This window comes from Triticum aestivum, chromosome 7D (genome assembly GCF_018294505.1).
Source record: "Triticum aestivum cultivar Chinese Spring chromosome 7D, IWGSC CS RefSeq v2.1, whole genome shotgun sequence".
Lineage (NCBI taxonomy): Eukaryota > Viridiplantae > Streptophyta > Magnoliopsida > Poales > Poaceae > Triticum > Triticum aestivum.
Genome location: NC_057814.1, coordinates 144,650,125 through 144,672,417, shown reverse-complemented (window position 1 = coordinate 144,672,417; position 22,293 = coordinate 144,650,125). Strand labels below are relative to the sequence as shown.

The 22,293-nt window shown below is 45.0% G+C and overlaps 1 protein-coding gene across 1 annotated transcript; it reads left to right on the top strand.

Moving 5' to 3' along the window:
* The first annotated feature begins 17,876 nt into the window (after positions 1-17,876).
* On the top strand, positions 17,877-20,442 carry LOC123165259 (pentatricopeptide repeat-containing protein At1g62260, mitochondrial). The gene is made up of 2 exons (XM_044582891.1): positions 17,877-19,995; positions 20,286-20,442. The coding sequence occupies exon 1, from the start codon at positions 17,947-17,949 to the stop codon at positions 19,990-19,992; it is 2,046 nt and encodes a 681-aa protein (XP_044438826.1). The 5' UTR covers positions 17,877-17,946; the 3' UTR covers positions 19,993-19,995; positions 20,286-20,442.
* Positions 20,443-22,293: the final 1,851 nt, after the last annotated feature.

Below are 22,293 nucleotides of genomic sequence, written 5' to 3'. Positions count from 1 at the left end.
AGGTGTCGTGGGTGATTCCAGGCACTGGTGAGTTAAGCTGGTGTGTGCAGGTCAGGCGTGTTTTCAATCAAAAGACCGTAGACGGAATTAGTCCCGAGGGACTGAGTAATCCCGTTACTCGTGGAAAATGGTACTCCCTCTGCAGAGGATACATCCTGTTGGATAGTCATGTTCTTGAGTATAGGACCACAGTCTGGGTTAAATCTTGATAACGGTATTCGGATGGAGAACGATTTAACTAGAACTCTGTAACGGTATTCGGATGGAGAACGATTTAACTAGAACTCAGTAACGGTAACTAGAACTCAGTAACGGTATTCGGATGGAGGACGATTTAACTAGAACTCTGTAACGGTATTCGGATGGAGAACGGTTTAACTAGAGCTCAGTAACGGTATTCGGATGGAGATACGACTTGACTGAATTATCGGTTTTCGGATGGAGAAACGACTGTACTAAATATTGTTTATGATTATGGCACCTTCGGATTATGATCTTTATTATTATGGACTAACCATTTATTTTATGTATATTATTGAGTATCCCTGGGACGGTTCTACCTCCTGGATATTCACTGTGATTATTCTCTTATAAGCCCTTTATGTGGTGTCGCCCCGACGCCCGACTGCGGCATTATTATTTCTGCATTTTCCGCTCGAGGAGTCATTCAGACACTCGTTTGGCACCAGTATTATTATTTCTGCATTTTCCGCTCGAGGAGTCATTCGGACACTCGTTTGGCACCAGTATTATTATTTCTGTATTTTCCGCTCGAGGAGTTATTCAGACACTCGTTTGGCACCAGTATTATTATTTCTGCATTTACCGCTCGAGGAGTCATTCAGACACTCGTTTGGCACCAGTATTACTATTCCGCATTTTCCGCTCGACGAGTCATTCAGACCCTCGCTTGGCACCCAGTATTTTACTTTGAATCATTTTAACCACACGTGTGCGTTATGGTTTTTGGTATCTTTTCGTGACAGACGTGTGATCACATGATGTTCTGGAGCATGTTTGACATTTATTATACCCGTGTTCTTAATGTTTGCGAGTACATTCAAACGTACTCACTGGCTTGTCACTGGCTATTGTCTTGGCCAGATTGCCTTGCATGGAGGTATGCATCGCGGTGACACCCTCGGAACCTACGTTGTTGACGTTTGCAGCCTCGCGAAGATAGGAGTTATCCTGGTCAGCTGTTCTTGTGGGAAATGGAGTCCCATAGACGCAGATGTTTCCAACCGCTTCCGCCCTCAACCATTAGAAACCAAGTGTTGTACTCCCAGGCCTAAATGGTCTTGTACTACATAATTTTGTTCCTTGCTTGGAATTCTTGTATCAAGTTGGTACCTCATCAGCTAACAGTAATCCTGGGGCTGGTGAGCACACAGGCCGTTTTTCTGGGAATTTATATCCCAAAAATCCGGTCGTGACAGCGTGGAACTCATCTTCTGGTTCAGTTCCACAAATGTCGCATGTATCCTCAGGCACAATTGTTCTTCTGTGTGTGTTGTGTTTGGTTGCAAGAGACTGAGTGGCAACCCTCCACCCAAATATCTTAATTCTTTCCGGGATCTTCGCTTTCCAGATCACATCCCAAACACTTCTATCTCCTGGTTCACTAGTTGAGCTTGATGGACCCTCTGTACCGTTTCTTTCCAGCATGTCTGCAAGTTTGTAAGCACTTTTTACAGTGAACACCCCTGTCTTTTCATAGTGCCAGGCTATACAATCTTCCACTTCTCTCGCCGGGATCCGAATCTTACAAATTTCGTCTGCATCGAAGGAGTGAAAGATTTGTCTGATGAGGTCTGTATTCCACTCTCTGGAATCTGGTAGTATCAGTTGGTTGACCCATCTTAACCTTGATCTCCGAATGTAGCTAGCAGTTTTGAGTCCAGAACTCCTTGGGATCCACTGGTCTCTTACAATTTGTATTTTCCTTTCGTTTCCAACGCGCCAAATCAGTCCTTTTTTAACAGCTCCAAGCCAAATTAGATCCCACGCCAGGCAGGGGAGGCATCTGAGGCAAAGACCATGTCCACAAGTTCTCCGTTGGGATAGTACTTAGACTTAAGTACTCTGGCGCATAGACTGTCTGGGTTTTGTAGTAGTCTCCATCCCTGTCTCGCTAAAAGTGCTTGGTTAAATAGATGCATATCTCTGAAACCTATACCCCCATCTCTTTTTGGTTTAGTCATATTCTCCCACGCCATCCAATGCACTTTCCGGTGATCATCTTTATCCCCCACCAGAAATCCCTTATGATTTTCTCATAGCTATCATAGAAGCTTTGATTCAGTTTAAATGCCCCCATAACAAAAGTTGGCAGTCCTTGAGCAACTGACTTAACATGAACTTCCTTTGCTGCTTTGGACATAAATCTCTCGTTCCAATCATTGCATCTCTTCCCAAATCTATCCATTATCGGCTGGAACATCTCATCTTTCATCCTTCCTTCCGGTGTGGGTAGCCCTAGGTATTTGCTCTCAAACGTAGCTGACTCCACACCTAGTCTCCTCTTGATCGCCTCCCTCTCATGTTCACTGGACACTTCACTGAACAGTAGGGAACATTTACTCTCGCTCAAGAGTTGACCTGTACATTTTTGGAACAGAACCAACGTCTCTTTGACCCGTACTGCTTGCTCATCGGTAGCCTTGAAGAATAGGAGACTATCATCAGCAAAAAGTAAGTTGGATATACCCGGGCTTCCTCGTGCTACCTTCAGAGGTGAGATTTCCCCGCTATCCACCTTGTTTTTTAGAAGTGTGGCAAGTCCGTCTACCACAAATAGGAAAAGATAAGGGCTTAAGGGATCTCCCTGTCGTAGTCCTCTGGTCGGTAAGAAAGCTTCCAGTAAAGACCCGTTGCATCTGACTGAGAAAGTAACCGATCGAACACATGTCATCACCCACTTGATCCACTTCTGTTCAAAGCCTAACTTCCCCATTACCCCTTCCAGGAAGTTCCAATCAACTCTATCATATGCTTTTGCCAGATCCAGTTTATACGCGCAGTGATTGTCTCTCTGATTTTTACTGTGTTGAATTTTGTGGAAGCATTCGAAGGCAATGAGGGAGTTATCCGTGATCATCCTCCCCGGGATGAAAGCACTCTGTGTTTCTGATATGAGATCATCAAGGAAAGGGCGTAGACGGTTTACTAGGATTTTGGAGATCACTTTATAAAGGACATTACAAAGGCTGATTGGTCTGTAGTCCTTGATGCTTGACGGGTTCTTTCCTTTCGGAATCAGCACAATAACGGTATTGTTTACACCTTCGGGCATTACTCCATCTGAAAAAACAATTTAACTCCTCTCGCGACATCTTCCTTCAGAATCAGCCAGTTTCGTTGATAGAACCGTGCTGGAAATCCATCCGGCCTGGGGGCTTTGAGTGGGCCGATTTGGAATAGTGCATCTCCTATCTCCTCATCCGTAACTTCCTTTGTGAGGCTTGCATTCATCCGTTCATCCACTCTTTGGGGAATCAAATCCAACAGCTCGGTGGGTTCAACCTGCTCATCTTTTTTGTACAGTTCCTTAAAGAAACTATTTATTTCTTGGTGTATCTCCTCTTCCCTCTCCGCCCAGCTTCCGTCTCCTTTGCGAAGTTTTGTAATCTTATTCTTTTTCCTTCTCCAGGTGGCCCTTCTATGGAAAAACTTAGTGTTCCTATCTCCTTCCCTCAACCAAGTTATTCGAGAGCGTTGTCTCCACATCATTTCTTCCCTATAGAGCCATTCATCAATCTCACTTTCTGTTCTTTTTATTTTATCTTCGACCTCTGGTGTAAGCTGCAGCGAGTACAACCCCTTCAATCTATCTCGGAGAGCCCTTATTTTACTCTGTACAGAATTGAATTCTCTGCTCGCCCATTTGCTCAGCACATCCTGCATGTTTCTCAGTTTCTTTGTGATATCAGCTAGTGAACATCCCTTTCCACCCCCTGTCCAGGCTTCACTTATCACCACCGGCAGGTCTCTTGCTCGTTCCCACATACACTCATACCTGAAATTTCTTTTGATTGGTCGCCACTCTTTTCTTGCCCCAAAGCGGAGCAGTAGGGGTACGTGATCAGATCTCGATGTGACTAGATGCTCTATCGTAGCCTGTTTAAATAAACTGCTCCAATCTGGGCTCGCTACTCCTCTATCTAGCCGAACCTTCACATTATTCTGGCCACGTTGTTTGTTATCATAGGTCCATACTGTACCTTTGTAACCCATATCATGCAGATTACAGTCTGACAGCAGCGATCTAAACTCAGCCATACCTTTCTCTGATCTCTTAGCTCTGGATAGATGCTCGCTTTGCCACATAGCCTCGTTAAAATCCCCTATCATTAGCCACGGTTCAGCTGCATTATTTCGGATTCTTCTCAGGAGTTCCCACATATGGTGCCTCTCATGTGTTTTCGGCTCTCCGTACACAAAAGTACCCCTCCATTGAACCCCGTTTGGACACAGGCGGATCAACACATCGATGTACCTCGGGCCAACGCCAAGTTCTTTTATTTCAACACTCTCATCATAGAAGATTGCAATGCCGGCACCTTTACCGGAGCCCGGTTGCACAATACAATGCTTGAGGCCAAGCCTCCACCTCAAATTATTCACTCTCTCACTGCTTTGTCTTGTCTCCGAGATAAAAACTAATTTGGGCTTATGCGTGTGCACTAGTTGCACTAGTTCATGAACCTGTAGGAGATATGCCCTAGAGGCAATAATAAATGATATTATTTATCTCCGAGTTCATAATTATGTTTATGTTCCATGCTATAACTGCAATGATTCTCGAGTCTGCAATATCCACGAGGCTCAGAGGAAGACTCATATGCACGTGTGGAATAATAAACGGTAAGAAGTATTCCTAGTCTGGCCTCTAAGACTAGCTCAAGTGTTGCATGATGGTTCTGTTTTCCTGATCATGGGCATGTCTATGCCATCAATTTTGAGGGCACAATGTTAAGAGAACATTTGCGTTGAATCGACCCGGATTGATGTTATGCTAAGAGATTCATTCGTCACAAGTTAATGGTTTATAACACAGAGATAGTTAATGTTTGCATAATTCCTTAGACCATGAGAGTATCGAGTTTCTTCATGCTTGCTTCATGAACTTTGGGGTTTGTTAAACGTCATCCGTAACTGGATGGCTATTACGGCGGCTTACGGGTTCATGGGAAAGTATGTTAAGTAACTTGATAGCTCGAGATTGGGATTTGCTCCTCCGACGATGGAGAGATATACTCGGGCCCACTCGGTGTTACGGTGTCCATCATCGTCTGGCCAGACACTTTGTGATTTGATCACGGGGATGCCGGAACACGAAACGAGAAAAGAGAACAAAACCGGTAACGAGGTAACTTGCATAGTGGACAAAGTGTTGGCCCACGGGGATGCAATAAATCTCACCTCAGGTGTTTGTGATATATCGTGAAGCAACAGGAATAGCTCACCTCAACTGGAGGTTCACTCGAATATTCATTCGTGTGGGTATAGGGGTCAATATGGGTGTCCACGGCTCCGATGTTGATCATTGATCGGAAGGGGTTCCAGGTCATGTCTATACTTCACCGAACCTATAGGGTCACACGCTTAAGGGTCATCTATCTGCTGAATACTAGACAGGGAGTCTGAGAGAAAATCACCGAAAAAGTTTCGGACACCGAAAAGTTTCGGACAGCGGAATCGTACCGCAGAGAGAGGTCACCGGATGAGTTTCGGTGAAACCGAAAAAGTTGTTTCGGGGTATGCCATTAAGTCAAAATGGTTTCGGCACATGCCTGATAATTCTTGGAGGGTGCCAGAATCATTCTGGAAACTTTTTGGAATTTTCAGAAATAAAAACCGAAAATGTTTCGGAGCTGCCGGTACCGCTTTGGCTGTTTTTCGCAGATGAAATTCACTAATCTGAAATTGTTTCAGAACGAATCCAAAATCATTTTAGTGGGTACTGGAATTATTCTAAGACCCACAGAAATATTTTCGGATTTAGTGGACGCGAAAAATTGTCTTCATGAATAGTGAAAACGCATTCTTGTTTGCTTTTCGCAGATGAAAATCACTAAACCGAAATTGTTTCGGAACGCGTTGAAAATTATTTTAGTGGGTACTGGAAATGTTCTGAGCCCACATAAATATTTTCAGTTCGAACGGACGCTGAAAAATGTCGTCATGAATAGTGAAAGTGCTTTTTGCTTGGCTTCTTGGAGAAGCCACCTTGAGGGCCTTTTTGGTATTTCCCCCCTTGGCTTCTTGGAGAAGCCACCCTTGGGCTTGGCCTATAAATAGGGGTGGAGGGGGCTGCCTAAAGGATCATCCCTTCTCACATACAAGTGCCATGCATGATCTGGCTTCTCTCTCCCTCCCAGCGAAATAGTTTCGTAGAGCCGAAAGGCTGTCTGGGTTCCGGTGGGAACTAGTTCTGGACGGCGAAGCCCTGCCGGATAGATGACACCGTATGTGTGCAACTCTGTAGAGAGATCGTAGTTTCGGTCTTAGTTCGTGAGTGCCTCCCGAAGGGCTGTCCGTGTGACCGTCCGAGTTTCGAAGGTCCTCCCGAAGGGCTGTCCGAGTGACCGTTCGAGTTTCGAAGGTCCTCCCGAAGGGCTGTCCGCGACACCGTCCGGGGGGCTGTTCGACCGCCTCCCGGAGGGCTGTCTGAGGAGCAGATGAGGGTATACATCCTCGCGGTTGGGAGGTTGTAAATCCTAGCTGCGGGGATCTGCACCGCCGATCGTCATCGACTCTACTTCCCGCTGCGCTACGAGTCGGTAACGAAAAAGATCAAACCATGTATGCAGTCTCCATAGTGGTCCTGGGCTGGTGCGTAGGTCGGAAATTTTTTGTTTTCTGCTGCGTTACCCTACAGTGGCATCAAGAGCCGTGCTATGCGTAGATGCAGGTTTCGATCTAGAATACATGGAGATGTATGGGTATTGCATAATATAATTAGGTAGTAGATGAGATCTATTGCTGAAAATTATTTATGCGGGTGACAGATGAAATCTGTTACCCGAGGTTCTTGTTGCTTCCCTAGAATTTGCGTTTGCTCAATCTCGAGACAGCATGGTGGAATTTGACAAAGTTCTGGCAATCCGTGATCCTGATTGATCATGGAAGTGCTATCAGTTCTTTGGGTTCTGCCGTAGTCAAAAGAAAGATGAAATTCGCAGATGAAAGGGCATTGCAGATATGATCTGCACGGGGGTCATGCGTATGACGAAGTTTAGTATGGGGCTCGAGATTTAATTATCCCGTGTTTCATACACCCCGAGATGTTAATCTAGCAACCTGAATAATCATACTTGATGATAAAATGTTGGTAGCTGCGGTTTAAGTCAAAACCTTAGAAGCCACGTAAAATAAATTTTGCATAAACCGATTAGAGGCGTCTAACTTGGTTTTGCAGGATGTGCATGTGATGTGGTATAGCAGTGCTCATACTAATTCGATTATGTATGAGATGACTATATGATGTAATTTGATTAACATGACCTGCGTGTCATGATTCGGCATGATGGCTGGAGCCATATGATTGCACTTTAATGACCTGCGTGTCAACCTTGTTGTAATGCATTATTTTGTTAGCTATAGAGATAGCAATATTATCTGGTGCATCGACAAGGTGGTGGCAATCTTCGCGAAGGTGAACACCGACGCGAATGCCGAAGACGAAGAAATGAAATACTTCTCCGTCAGAAAGGGCTATACCATATCATGCTATTATGAATTGCCTGAGATGTTTATCCCTTATGATGCACCCTTCTTGATTGCGCGGTAGTCGCTTTTTATTAGGGTGATCTCTCACTTAAAATATCAAAGTAGTTAGTGTTCACCCAAGTGTAGCACCGTCTGAAATTCGTATCTTTTCGGGGTGCGCCATGTACACATGAGCACGAACGAATCGAGAGGAATGAGGCGGGTGAGGTCAGACCTCGCAGCAAGATCACTTGGTTGTCTTTGACGTTCAGGCAGGAGAGTCCTGAGCTCGGAACACGCCCATCGAAAGATGAACAAGAATCACATAGAGATGTGATCGGCAAGTTGGCCTACCGATTGAAATTCGTGTCATCAGTGATGAACCCGTCAATGGCATCGAATAGAAATATGGATCTTGAATCACTCTAAATCAATTATGAGAGATATTGATTTGAGTGGGAGCGCACTGTTGAATTAACATGTTTAATTCTCAGTGCAATTAATTATGAACACTGTCTAAGTGTTTCTTGCATAATAGTTGTAGAATAATGGCTCGCATTTCCACCTTCCCTATTAAAATTGAATAGCTGTTAAATATCTGGTTAAAACTTTACGATTGGTAACGTAATATGAGGATTGTCCTCAAAAGTGCCGAGAAGGACTTTGTCCTATCGCATGCTTTCCGTATCCTCCCGCTAATGCTATGGATCATGTGACTCTCGTCCTTCGATCCAAAAGCTAGAATTCTGTTACGGTCAAGTGGAATATGTTTGCTTCCATGAAACCCAAACTTCGAAAGTTGGGATAGTTATATGATATTCATGGAACTGAAAATTATTTTCAGATACAAACAAAGCAATGTTTGTTTGCAAGTATTAGTAAAAGTGTTTACTATGCATTTGACTGTTGGGAAAGGGATCCAGAAGAACGCCTGTCATATAATGAAAGGTGAATAAAACAACAACTTAAAGAGAAAGGAAGTGTCCAAAGGGTGTTAGTATGACTTACACGCCTAGGAAGTCCGGGGCTAATGCCACTCTTAAGTTGGGTGCTTCTTCTGAGAGTAGGAGAAATACTAAAAGTTAAACTGCTAGAAGTATAAAGGCAAAAGGAAAGAAGACTGGAATATCCAGCTCATGTATGAATGTCATACAAGTTTTTGATGTATAGAAGGCTGGTCAAAGATATAGTTCTTGCGAATTATGGTTAAACATGTTAATCACTAATTCTTGGGTATTGTGAGTTCATCACAAAAATGCCCGCTCGATTGCATTCTGTTGCAACTCGATGTAAGAACTACTATGGCCTGAAAGACTAGCTAGAAATGAGGTTAAGGTATACACAGGGAACATAGTAAATGTTACTATACCTTCCATCGGTGTATTGCCGTCTGTATTTATTTTCATAATTCATTTAGAGTTTTACAAACTCTATCCCATTGCATAAGGTATCTTGCAAGAAGGTTGTTCATAAGAGAACTTTTTATGTTCGATGTTATGAATAACACAAGGGCCATACTTTCATTATGAATGAGATGTATGTTATGAATATTGATAATAATACAATACCTCTGGGTTTACTTTCATAATTCATTTTAGAGTTTCATACACTCTAGCCCATTGCACAATGTTTGTTGCAAAAGAGTTGTTCATAAAAACAACAATTGTTGTTAAGTATTATGAATAACATAAGGGCCATACTTCCATCCATCGATGGGACGTATGTTATGAATATTGAGGGTAATATGATACATCCATAACACTGACGCTAAATGTCGCAAGACTAAAAGAATACCACACAAGTGTGGCACTACATTTGGTCACATTGGAGAAACCCGCATGGAAAATTCCATTATGATGGATTTTGAAGTCTTTTTGATTTTGAATCATCTGACACTTGCAACTTTCCTCCGAAAAGTGAAGTGACTAAAATACCGTTCACAGGCCATAAGGAACGAACAACAAACTTATTAGTGATCATACATTTGATGTGTGTAGTCCGATAAGTGTTGTTAGTGGTGGATTTATTTATCTTCAGAAATGACTCAAGTAGATATATGGATATTTACTTGATGAGACGTAAGTCTGGATCTTTTGAAATCATTCGAAAGGTTCTCAAAAATGAAGTAGAAGTTATTGTAACAAGAAAATTATGTTTCTGCAATTTGATTGCACAAAGGAATATTTGAGTTACATGTTTAGCGAATGTCTGATGAGTTGTGAAAGGGGTTTCATAACTTGCACCTCCCGGAACACCACTGCAAGTGGAAAGTCCGTGGAGATGTAATCAAACCATTTATGACATGGTAAGGTCAAAGATGACATAAATAAATTTGCCATTATCCCTTTTAAAGTGATGCTTTAGAGACTGCGGCTTTTACACTGAAAAGAGCTACATCGGGTCTGTTGAAATGAAGCCATGGTATGGTACGCCCAACCATGTTATATCTTTTCTTAACATTTGGAATATGGGGCTTGTGTAAAAGGTTACAAACCTATTCCAAATCAGACAAGTGCTACTTTGTAGGTTATACCAAAATGTTGGGTATTCCTCCCTCACTATACCGAGGCAAATAGTTTTGCCGCGAAACGGTGTGCTTTTAAAGAGAATGGTTCTTTCAAAAAGGTGAGTGGGAGAATAGTGCAACTCGACGAGATAAACAGTATCTACGTCATCAGATCAAAGGAAAGAGACCTTGGAAGTAATTCCAGAGTTTCCTACTGCGACTGATACGGAAGTCTCTACAATAAAATGTATGAACTTCGGTCGAACTTGCAGCTGAACCACGTAGGCAAGGCTCGTGCAAACCTCTCAGGTGCGCAAACGAGATATTGTTGTTAGACAACATTATACCTACGATACACAAGGAAGCGTTGATGGGCCCTGACTCCGGAATTGGCTAAATGCCAATACAACCCGAGTTAGTTTCCATATAAGTGATTCAAGATTAAAACCTTGATACACCTTTCGGAAGACTTAGAGTCTAACGAATATTTATGGAACTTAAAACTGATACGGATAAAATGTTTTATCCATAAAGCTCGACTTGTTGAAATAACAAGTTCAAGAGTTGACTACGATGAGGTTGTTTTCATCGTAGCGATGCTTAAAGTCGGTTCGGGTTGAACTAGCAATTAATACATATTTCAATCATGAGATATGAAACATGGATGATAAAAGGATTTCCATCTGATGGAAATGAAAGCTAGGACTTGTATATGATACAGTCCAAAGTAATTTGTCGATCCAGAGGATGCTAGTAGGTATGCAAACTTCAGAGTTCCAGCAATGGACAGAAGAGAGCAAAATGGAGTTGGAATCTTCGTGTTTTGATGAAATGGTCAAAGGGGTTTTGACTTCATCAATGGGTAACGAAGATGCTTGTAATTCAAGAAAGTAAGTGGGAGCGTAATAATATTTCTAAAAACCTTATGTGCTTGGCACATTGGTAATTGGAAATAAATTTCTTGACACAAATTAGGACTTCATTTGAAAATAGTTTTTCGATGAAGTGCTTAGGCTAAATAGCCTCAATATTAGGCATGATGATCTATGGAGATAGATTTACCTAATGGGGCTAAGCAATGAATACATATTGACAAGATGCTAAAACCTTTTAGCATTTAAAACGCCAAGGAGTGATTCTTGCCAAAGTCACATGGAAAGAGTTTTTGCAAGACTCGGTGTCCCAAAACACTGATGAGTAAAATACATGATGCAGATTCCACACACTTTTGTGTTTGGATTAATCATGTATTCCATGGTATGTAAAACAACCAGATATGTCCGATACTCCCAAGGTGTTGCGAGTATGGATACCAAAGTGATCAAATTACTGATCATGGGACAACAGTGAAAGATGTCACAGAGTACTAGAGTAAGTACTGATGACATGGTTTTCTCGCAAGCAGAGATCATGAAGAGTTCGTTGTAAAATGTTACATCGATACAGTCTTCATCTTTTCTCCATGCGATTTTCGATTTAAATTAAGGGTTTTGTGTAACACACAATGTGGTGGCACAGTTAGTTGGAATTTGTTCAAACTAGTTACTGTGGCGAATTCTATAACAAGGGCTAAGTATGTTGACGCTTTAGAAGCGACAAAGAAGATGTTGAATCATATAGTTCATTCATGAACTTAGTATAGTTCCAAGATGGCTTTTGACAATGGGACACTACTGCAGGTAGTTGCTCCATAACTCAGTCTGAGGAATCCAGGTTCGACCTGTGATTCACATACATACAAAGCCAAGTCCACACAAAATATGAATTTTGTGAAAACGTGAAAACGCGAGGACATGCAAAGATACACACGGAACTGAAGTCGTCAGATCCGTTGGACATCAGGCTATACCACAAGCGAAGCATATTTACACCGGTGTGCCACAGGTGTGAAGTGCATTAGCATAAGCTAGATTATTGACTCTAGTGCAAGTGGGAGTCTGTAGGAGATATGCCCTAGAGGCAATAATAAATGATATTATTTATCTCCGAGTTCATAATTATGTTTATGTTCCATGCTATAACTGCAATGATTCTCGAGTCTGCAATATCCACGAGGCTCGGAGGAAGACTCATATGCACGTGTGGAATAATAAACGGTAAGAAGTATTCCTAGTCTGGCCTCTAAGACTAGCTCAAGTGTTGCATGATGGTTCTGTTTTCCTGATCATGGGCATGTCTATGCCAGCAATTTTGAGGGCACAATGTTAAGAGAACATTTGCGTTGAATCGACCCGGATTGATGTTATGCTAAGAGATTCATTCGTCACAAGTTAATGGTTTATAACACAGAGATAGTTAATGTTTGCATAATTCCTTAGACCATGAGAGTATCGAGTTTCTTCATGCTTGCTTCATGAACTTTGGGGTTTGTTAAACGTCATCCGTAACTGGATGGCTATTACGGCGGCTTACGAGTTCATGGGAAAGTATGTTAAGTAACTTGATAGCTCAAGATTGGGATTTTCTCCTCCGACGATGGAGAGATATACTCGGGCCCACTCGGTGTTACGGTGTCCATCATCGTCTGGCCAGACACTTTGTGATTTGATCACGGGGATGCCGGAACACGAAACGAGAAAAGAGAACAAAACCGGTAACGAGGTAACTTGCATAGTGGACAAAGTGTTGGCCCAGGAGGATGCAATAAATCTCACCTCAGGTGTTTGTGATATATCGTGAAGCAACAGGAATAGCTCACCTCAACTGGAGGTTCACTCAAATATTCATTCGTGTGGGTATAGGGGTCAATATGGGTGTCCACGGCTCCGATGTTGATCATTGATCGGAAGGGGTTCCAGGTCATGTCTATAGTTCACCGAACCTATAGGGTCACACGCTTAAGGGTCATCTATCTGCTGAATACTAGACAGGGAGTCTGAGAGAAAATCACTGAAAAAGTTTCGGACACCGAAAAGTTTCGGACAGCGGAATCGTACCGTAGAGAGAGGTCACCGGATGAGTTTCGGTGAAACCGAAAAAGTTGTTTCGGGGTATGCCATTAAGTCAAAATGGTTTCGGCACATGCCTGATAATTCTTGGAGGGTGCCAGAATCATTCTGGAAACTTTTTGGAATTTTCAGAAAATAAAAACCGAAAATGTTTCGGAGCTGCCGGTACCGCTTTGGCTGTTTTTCGCAGATGAAATTCACTAATCTGAAATTGTTTCAGAACGAATCCAAAATCATTTAGTGGGTACTGGAATTATTCCAAGACCCACAGAAATATTTTCGGATTTAGTGGACGCGAAAAATTGTCTTCATGAATAGTGAAAACGCATTCTTGTTTGCTTTTCGCAGATGAAAATCACTAAACCGAAATTGTTTCGGAACGCGTTGAAAATTATTTTAGTGGGTACTGGAAATGTTCTGAGCCCACATAAATATTTTCAGTTCGAACGGACGCTGAAAAATGTCGTCATGAATAGTGAAAGTGCTTTTTGCTTGGCTTCTTGGAGAAGCCACCTTGAGGGCCTTTTTGGTATTTCCCCCCTTGGCTTCTTGGAGAAGCCACCCTTGGGCTTGGCCTATAAATAGGGGTGGAGGGGGCTGCCTAAAGGATCATCCCTTCTCACATACAAGTGCCATGCATGATCTGGCTTCTCTCTCCCTCCCAGCGAAATAGTTTCGTAGAGCCGAAAGGCTGTCTGGGTTCCGGTGGGAACTAGTTCTGGACGGCGAAGCCCTACCGGATAGATGACACCGTATGTGTGCAACTCTGTAGAGAGATCGTAGTTTCGGTCTTAGTTCGTGAGTGCCTCCCGAAGGGCTATCCGTGTGACCGTTCGAGTTTCGAAGGTCCTCCCGAAGGGTTGTCCGAGTGACCGTTCGAGTTTCGAAGGTCCTCCCGAAGGGCTGTCCGCGACACCATCCGGGGGGGGGGGTTGTTCGACCGCCTCCCGGAGGGCTGTCTGAGGAGCAGATGAGGGTATACATCCTCGCGGTTGGGAGGTTGTAAATCCTAGCTGCGGGGATCTGCACCGCCGATCATCATCGACTCTACTTCCCGCTGCGCTACGAGTCGGTAACGAAAAAGATCAAACCATGTATGCAGTCTCCATAGTGGTCCTGGGCTGGTGCGTAGGTCGGAATTTTTTTTGTTTTCTGCTGCGTTACCCTACAGAACCGTGCGGGGTTGCCCTAGGCCCCGACAGTTCCAACTTAGGAGTGTCATGGCTCCTGGTGGACGCCCTCCTTGGCATCCACCAGTTGACCGAGAGCCCCAAGCTCGGTTGCTTCCTTTCCACCTGGCTTACCCTTGTCATCCTTTCCATTGTTCTTGCTGGCCCACTTCTTCTTCTTGTTCTGGATAGTGCCCTTTGTAACATCCCTAGCAGCATCAGTTAAGTTTGCTCCTATCGCACGTTCACCTCTTTTTCCCAGAACTGAAACTGTATCCCCCACTGCCATCTTCAGGTTCCTGCCCTGAACTTGCCCCTGGGTCTTCACTCTTCCCTGCATCGGATCCACCCTGTTCTCTTTTGTTCCTCCTCCATCCTTCTGCACCATCTCTTTGCCTCCATCTTGCATAAGTGTCCCGTTAACTCCATTCGCATCCGTTCCCCCAAGACCCACCTGCGACCCTGGTTCAAAACCCGGGGGGTACATAGGGCTTTGAGTGATTTGTTCCGTGTTCTCAGCTACCTTGGATTTGACAGCCTTCCCATCTCCGTTTGTTCCCCCAGCGACCTGGAGTGGAGGCGGTGGACCTTGGGGGAGGCTCATCTGTTCTTCTTTGGCCTGATATGCTGCTGGATCATGAATAGGGGTGGTATGTATAGAGCTCGTCCCGTCTTCATCTGTCGCCTTCGTTATAGCACCAGCTGCTTTAGCACCATCCAGACCAGCATACTGTGATACCAGCCCTTGCCCCGCTTGCCTGATCCTTTCTGCATCCAACCTGAGTGCGCTAACCGCTTCAATGATCTCTCGCATTAGGGCAACGATGAACTTCATTATGAGTACAGATCAAGCTCAGCATCCATAGATGGGTTGTAGCCTCCTCCTCCTTAGTGTTTTGTTATCTTGGTTATTTGTAGGCATGCGTGGTGTTCTTGTGTTGCCGGTTGTGACTACCGGTATTGTTACCCTATCTGGTTGGCTTATGTTTGAGTGCAAAACCTTTATGTAACGTTTGATGGCTTTATCTCTACTCCTAATGGACGAGTTGGTGAATCGTCTGCGCGGTTTATTTTCGTTGGTTTTTTTCGTCTCTCCTCCCACCACCCCCTCCCACCCTGGTCCGCGGTTTATTTTTGCTGGTTTTTTCGTCTCTCCTCCCACCACCCCCTCCCACCCTGGTCCATCGGTTTATTTTTCTCCCCACTCTTTATTACAACCAGAACTTTCCTAACGTATAACAAATCACAGATCTAACTTCCTTAAATTATGCAAATCAATCGATTCCTTTTATTGGTTCAATTTGTCTTAGGAAACAAATAACAGATTTTCAGGAAACAAATAATACATTTTAATCTAACTTCCTTAAATTATGTAAATCAATCGATTCCTTTTATTGGTTCAATTTGTCTTAGGAAACAAATAACAGATTTTCAGAAAACAAATAATATATTTTAATCTAACTTTCCTAACTTATCTAAATCAATCGATTTCTCTTATTAGTGAAATTTGTTTTAGGAAACAAATAACAGACACGTCACAACTTTCCTCCCAATAAATAGTTTCTTAACATTTCCAAACTTTCCTAATCAGACACGTCACAAACGGGCAGGTACTGATATCACGTTACCAAACAATAAAACCCCATTTGCATAGAAATCGGTTCAAAAATCCTAACTTTCCTAAATTTTTACCTTTCCTTGATAACAACCAATATTTCCTATGTGTTTCCACATATTGAAGGAAATCACCCCTCCATCGATATTAGCATTTTTTTGAACTGAGATCTTCGGGTTATGATTTTTTTTTGCGATTCTTTCCAATTGTGACCTCTCCTTCCACTCCGTCTCCTTCTCGCATAAACACCTCCACCACAGCCAGGTGACACCGCCCCAGACCTCCTGCCTCTCCACACCTTCTCCGCCACCTCCTTCTCGTACTCCATTAACAATCCCTCCGCCACATTTGTCCACGCCAGCGGTAGAGCAGCGCATAGCAGCAGGAAGCAACACGCAGCAGGCGAGGCGAGCGGCCGACGGTGGAGGGCAGAGATGCGGCCGGCGTGGCTGAGGGGGCGGCCGACAAAAGATGGCCACGACTGAAGATGCCCACGGGGCGAGCGCAGCCAGCGAGAGTGTGGCGCGCGGCCAGGGTGTGTGTCGCGCGGGGCACAGTGGTGCGGTGGCTGCGGCGAGCGCGACGGCAGCGGCGGGCACGACCGACATGGTGTAGCACGGGCGTGGGCATGGAGAGGGAGTGGCCCCGCGGGTGCGGAAGAAGAGCGGCAGGCTCGGGCATGGACGTGCATAGGAGCGGGCATGTGCCACGGGGTCAATCCGAGGAGCTCGGTGGCTACCCCTGCAATGGCCATGGCGGACGGCGATTCTCGGCCACGGCGAAATACCTAACGAGAGCAAACGAGAGGGGAAATATGAGAAAGGCAAGAGGAGATCATGGCGGTGTCAATGGCGCCCTAGGGGAAGACATGGGAGCTCGGGGCGGCGCGGATCGAACGGCAATGTCGCGGTGGCCCAAGGTTGAGGAAGACGGCAACGACGTCGATGCGGGGGTGCTGGACTTGATCTCGTTGGCGCAGACGAAGTAACGAAGGCGTTCGGAGCTCCTCGACAAGCTCCTAGCCTGCAGGGAGGGCAGTGGCCATGTGGACGGGGTCGGTCATGGTGGCCGTGGCGTCTGACTTCGTCCAGATCGACGGGATCGAGCGAGCGAGGAGGAGAAGTGGATTTGGGAGGGGGCGTCGAGGAGGAGTGAGGCCATGGGGGCAGGGAAGGAAGGGCGTCACCCTTATCCATTCCCCTTCGATGCCAGCGAGGTGGTCGGGCGGGAGCCCGGCTCTGTAGCGACGCGACTCGGGGAACAGGAGAAGACGACCGCGCGGGGACTGGACCGCTGAGCCGGTTCGGTGGCAAGGCCGGGGGCAGGGCGAATCCCCTTTTACATCGTCCTTTTGGTTTTTCAATGTATTCTAATTTGTTTCTCCTTTTTAACACTGTTTTCTATTTATTCTTATCAACTAAAATGATCTCTACTCCTAATGTCTCAGTTGGTAGTCTCCGTTGCGGGTTTATTTTCGTCCCACCTCCTGAGTGAGGGAGAGGGGGAGAGAGAGTGAGGAAGAGGGAGGGAGAGGGTGTGTGTGTGTGAGAATTTGATGGTAAAAAAGGTCTTCAATGTCACTTAATATGTATGAGAATATTAAATGTAACATTAACATAATTGATATTGAACTTTTAAAGTTAACGTGGCCCCGTTACAACGGGCGTTCTTCTAGTTAATATAAAGTCGGACTAACATCTTTTATATGTAACAAGAATAGATAGATAGTAATCGTGGGTCATGGGATACAAAAGTCATATTAACACGTTTGTAATAAAAAACATTTCTAATCATAGTGCTTTTATGTATAACTTATCTTGCTGATTTAATAATTTGAAAATTTTAAATCTAGAATACTTTGAAAAGGTATACTCGTAGTTGGTCAAAACCAAACCACCTCAACGTCACCGGACAATCGCCGCGGCCGCGCACAGTTGAACTCACCACGTAGTCACGTACCCAAGAGTCCCGGACCGCCGGATCCTTTGAATCCTGATGCGGAGATGGCCGCCTCCCATCCAAGGCGTCGCCCACCGCCGCGCGGCGGCCGCGGCCGCAGCCGCGGCTACGGTTGCACCCCCCACCGGCGAGCTGGTCCGGCAACACAACCGCTCCCTCGCGGCTCTTCTCCGCCGCGGCCGCCTCGCCGCAGCCTGGCGCCTCTTCGACGCTCTCCCAGTCCGCGACGTCGTGACCTGGAACTCGCTCTTAGCGGCGCTAGCCCGCCGCAGCGACGTAAGCGCTGCCAGTGCCTTTTTCGCCTCCATGCCCGTCCGGGACGTTGTGTCATGGAACACTCTCCTCGCCGCCTACTCCCGCTCGTCGCACTCCCACCACCTCGCCGCCGCGCGCCGCCTGTTCGACGAAATGCCACAGCGCGACGGCGTCACGTGGAACACCCTCCTCAGCGCCTATGTGCGCCGCGGGCTCATGGGCGAGGCCGGGAAGCTATTCGACGAGATGCCGCAGAGGGGCGTCACTTCTTGGAACACGATGGTCACCGGGTTCTTTGCTGCTGGTCAGGTGAGCAAGGCCCTCGACATGTTCAATGCGATGCCTGTGAAGGACTCTGCGTCTCTGGGCACACTGGTGTCTGGGTTAGCCAAGAATGGCCGGTTGCATGAGGCAGAGGAGCTGTTGACAAAGCGCTTGACGGTGAAAGACATGGACAAGGCTCTTGATGCTTACAACACACTCATCGCTGCGTATGGGCAAGTTGGGAGGGTGGATGATGCCAGAAGATTATTTGATATGATACCCAGAGGTCAGAATCAGCACCAGATGAGCAATATGAGGGTGTTTCAGAGAAATGTTGTGTCATGGAACACAATGATGATGTGCTATACCAGAACTGGAGATGTTTGCTCAGCCAGGATGCTGTTTGATGAGATGCCGGCTAAGAACTTGGAATCGTGGAACACTATGGTTGCTGGGTATGCCAAGGTGTCCAATATGCAGGAAGCAGAGCAGCTGTTTTGGGAAATGCCAGACCCTGATATGGTGTCCTGGAATTTAATAATACGAGGATTCACACAGATAGGAGAGGTTGAGCATGCCCGTGGATTTTTTGATAGGATGCCAGAGCGTGCAATCATCTCCTGGAATACAATGATATCAGGTTATGAACAAAATGGGGACTATGATGGTACAATTGAGCTGTTTTCAAAGATGCTAGAAGTTGGTGGGACGCCTGATCGGCACACCTTCTCTTCAGTTCTAGCAGCATGTGCGTCGATCCCTATGTTGCCCCTTGGAGCTCAGCTCCACCAACTTATTGAGAAGTCGTTTCTGCCAGATACTGCAATTAGCAATGCCCTTATAACAATGTACTCCAGAGGTGGGGCAATAACTGATGCGGAATCCATCTTCAATCAGATGCGTACGCAAAAATGTTTAGTGTCTTGGAATGCACTGATTGGAGGTTATGAACACCATGGTCGTGCTACAGAAGCCTTGCAGCTGTTCGAAGAAATGAGGAGAGCCGGGGTTATGCCAACACACATAACTTTCATTTCTCTTTTGAGTGCATGTGGAAATGCTGGCCTTGTCTCTGAAGGATGGAGGGTTTTCCACACCATGGTCCATGAGTATGGCATTGCTGCTAGGATTGAGCACTACTCAGCACTTGTCAATCTCATAGGCCGACATGGTAAGCTTGATGATGCATTGGAGGTAATCAATAGCATGCCGATTGCTCCGGACCGATCTGTGTGGGGATCTTTCCTCGGAGCATGTACGGCGAAGAAGAATGAAGCACTGGCTCACATGGCTGCAAAGGCATTATCCAAGATTGATCCTGAGAGTTCTGCTCCATATGTTCTGATTCATAACTTACATGCTCGTGAGGGAAGGTGGGGAAGTGCATCTCTGGCAAGGGAAGAGATGGAACGGCAAGGTGTTCACAAGCATGCTGGGTACAGCTGGATTGATTTGCACGACCAGGTGCATGCCTTCAACGCAGGAGATACCTCCCATCCCTTTATCCAGGAGATATATTCAGTCCTAGAATGTTTTGACATGTCATCCAGAGATTGGAGCTAGACGGTACGGTGAGATTGTTGTAGTATTTATATGGAACAAAGAAAAAGATTGCAGTGTAGAAACAAACAAATATTTTCTGTCTTTGATTCTTCTTGACTTGTACATATCTCATTCATGTACTGTTTGTACCCTACCCAAATCAGCTATTTACAAACTCTGTTAATTGAGCTCTTATAGCCATATGTTACACTTGTTGATCTGTGTGCAATCTCTAATCAAAATAATCAAAAATTTGTGAGTTGATGCATGAACAGCTAAAGTAGACTATTTAAATGATTTATTTTTTTCGACAGTGGGCTTATTTTGCTGGCTTTGTAAGACGGCAGTTGCACAAGCCAAGAAACATGGGGATAAGCCAAGCAACTCAAGTGAGTTTGTATTACTCCCACTTATCTGGTACACATGTGTTTTGATACTCAAATAAACTTTAAAGTGTTGTTTCACATCTAATCACGAACCACGTTGTCACATTATCTCTCTCAACTCAAAAACACGTGTGCAAGGCCTGGCTGAACAGATCACACAACAGGTCCATTCAAAGATTGGCACATAAGTTACTCTCCTAGCATCATCATTTTGTTTATGCCTTCTAAATAAGCATATAATGTTGCGTGCTTGATTACCTGTTTATGAATCATCACCCCTCTGACATAACACTCGCTCCCCAAATTCTAAATCGTTTTTTTTGGAAACGGAGGCAAAAGATTTGCCTCATATATTAATTAAAGAGAGAATAGAGTTTTACAGATAGCCCTCAACTAAATCGGTATTTGACTTTGATAAAAATCCCATATTGTAGATCGTCGCCTGTAATTTCAACATGCTATTCTGAAACGAAGACATGCTTCCGTCGCACCACACGCCAGCTTTGATCTTTTCTTATCCGCTTGTCTACCACCGCTTTGTCTCCCTCCCATTTCATGTCTCCATCTATCTTCTCTGGTGCTACGCAGAACGCTCACCTCGGTTGGGCGAGGATCGGGTGCTTGACTCGTTCAACGGTGGAAAGGATGGATGTGATTTCTTCTCGCCTAGCTCTGCTTGAGGTCGCCATGGCCAGATGTGATGATTGGGCACCAAGATTCAGTCAATTACGCGGAGAACGGAGGTTATGACTGCACATCCGACTCGTTCGAGGGTGTCATGCCTAGAAGCGAGGTCTAGGCGCTCAACTTAGTTGAAGACGAGGATGATGAAGGTGATGACTACATGGCCACACTAACGGTGGCATGGCCAGAGGCGAGGTCTAGGTGCCACCAAATGAGTCGGGCGCCCAGCCCTCGCCCTCGGCCATGACACACTCAATCAAGTAGGGCGATCCATCTTCCCATGGCGCCAAAGAAGCTCAATTGTGAAAGGTGAGATGAGAGACGAAGCGGTGATTGTGAAAGATGAGACGAGAGATGAAGCGGTGGAGAAGAAAATTGAAACTACTGGATCGGGCGCTTAATTTGGTACTATCATTAACCACACAAAATGGGCGTGCAACGGAAGTGGAGTCGTTTTGGAAAAGCAAGGTGAAATACGGGGCGACGGTCTACTATAAGGGATTTCTTTTCCAAAACTAGATACACTTTAGAATTTGGGGAGGGGGTGCTATACTATTGCTATAATCCACCATCTAGATGAATGAATAAAAACCCTTTCCTAATTATCTGTTGGAATTTGATGAAATCTTGATTATCAACCAAATGGTCCAAAACTATTCCATGAACATCTCAAGCAATTAACTAAGAAATGGGTATTTTTGGCCAAAACTCTACACAATGTTAGGCTTATCTTTCGACTTTCTGACTGATTAAGGTAGGAGTAGTGGAGTACAGAGTATTCCTAGATAGTTTAAAGCCGAGTACAGAGTATTCCTAGATAGTTTAAAGCCGAACAGGAGCGAAAACAAGTTTCATGAATATCAATTCGATTAAATGTTATCTATGAGTGAATAGCATAAAACTACCACTTTTCGCGTTATGGTTCCAAAAAACTACCGAAAATTTGTTTGTGCCTGATAACTACCACTTTTGGCATTGGCTATTTCAAAAAACCCAAAACGCACGTTGCTAAGAAATTAAACCGGTTTATAACAGGTTGGGCCCGCACCTAAACGAACCGTCAGTTCAACCGTCTATTTGACCGTTAGCTGACATGTGAGGCCCATGTGTCTCTTCCTCATTTCCTTCACTCCTCTCTGCTCCCTTCTCCTTCTTCGACGTTTCCTCTCTCAACTCCCCACCGGTGAAAGACCCAAAGTTGACCGGAGACAGCGGCGCGGCCATGGGCGCCGGCCACACTGCTGGCCCACGC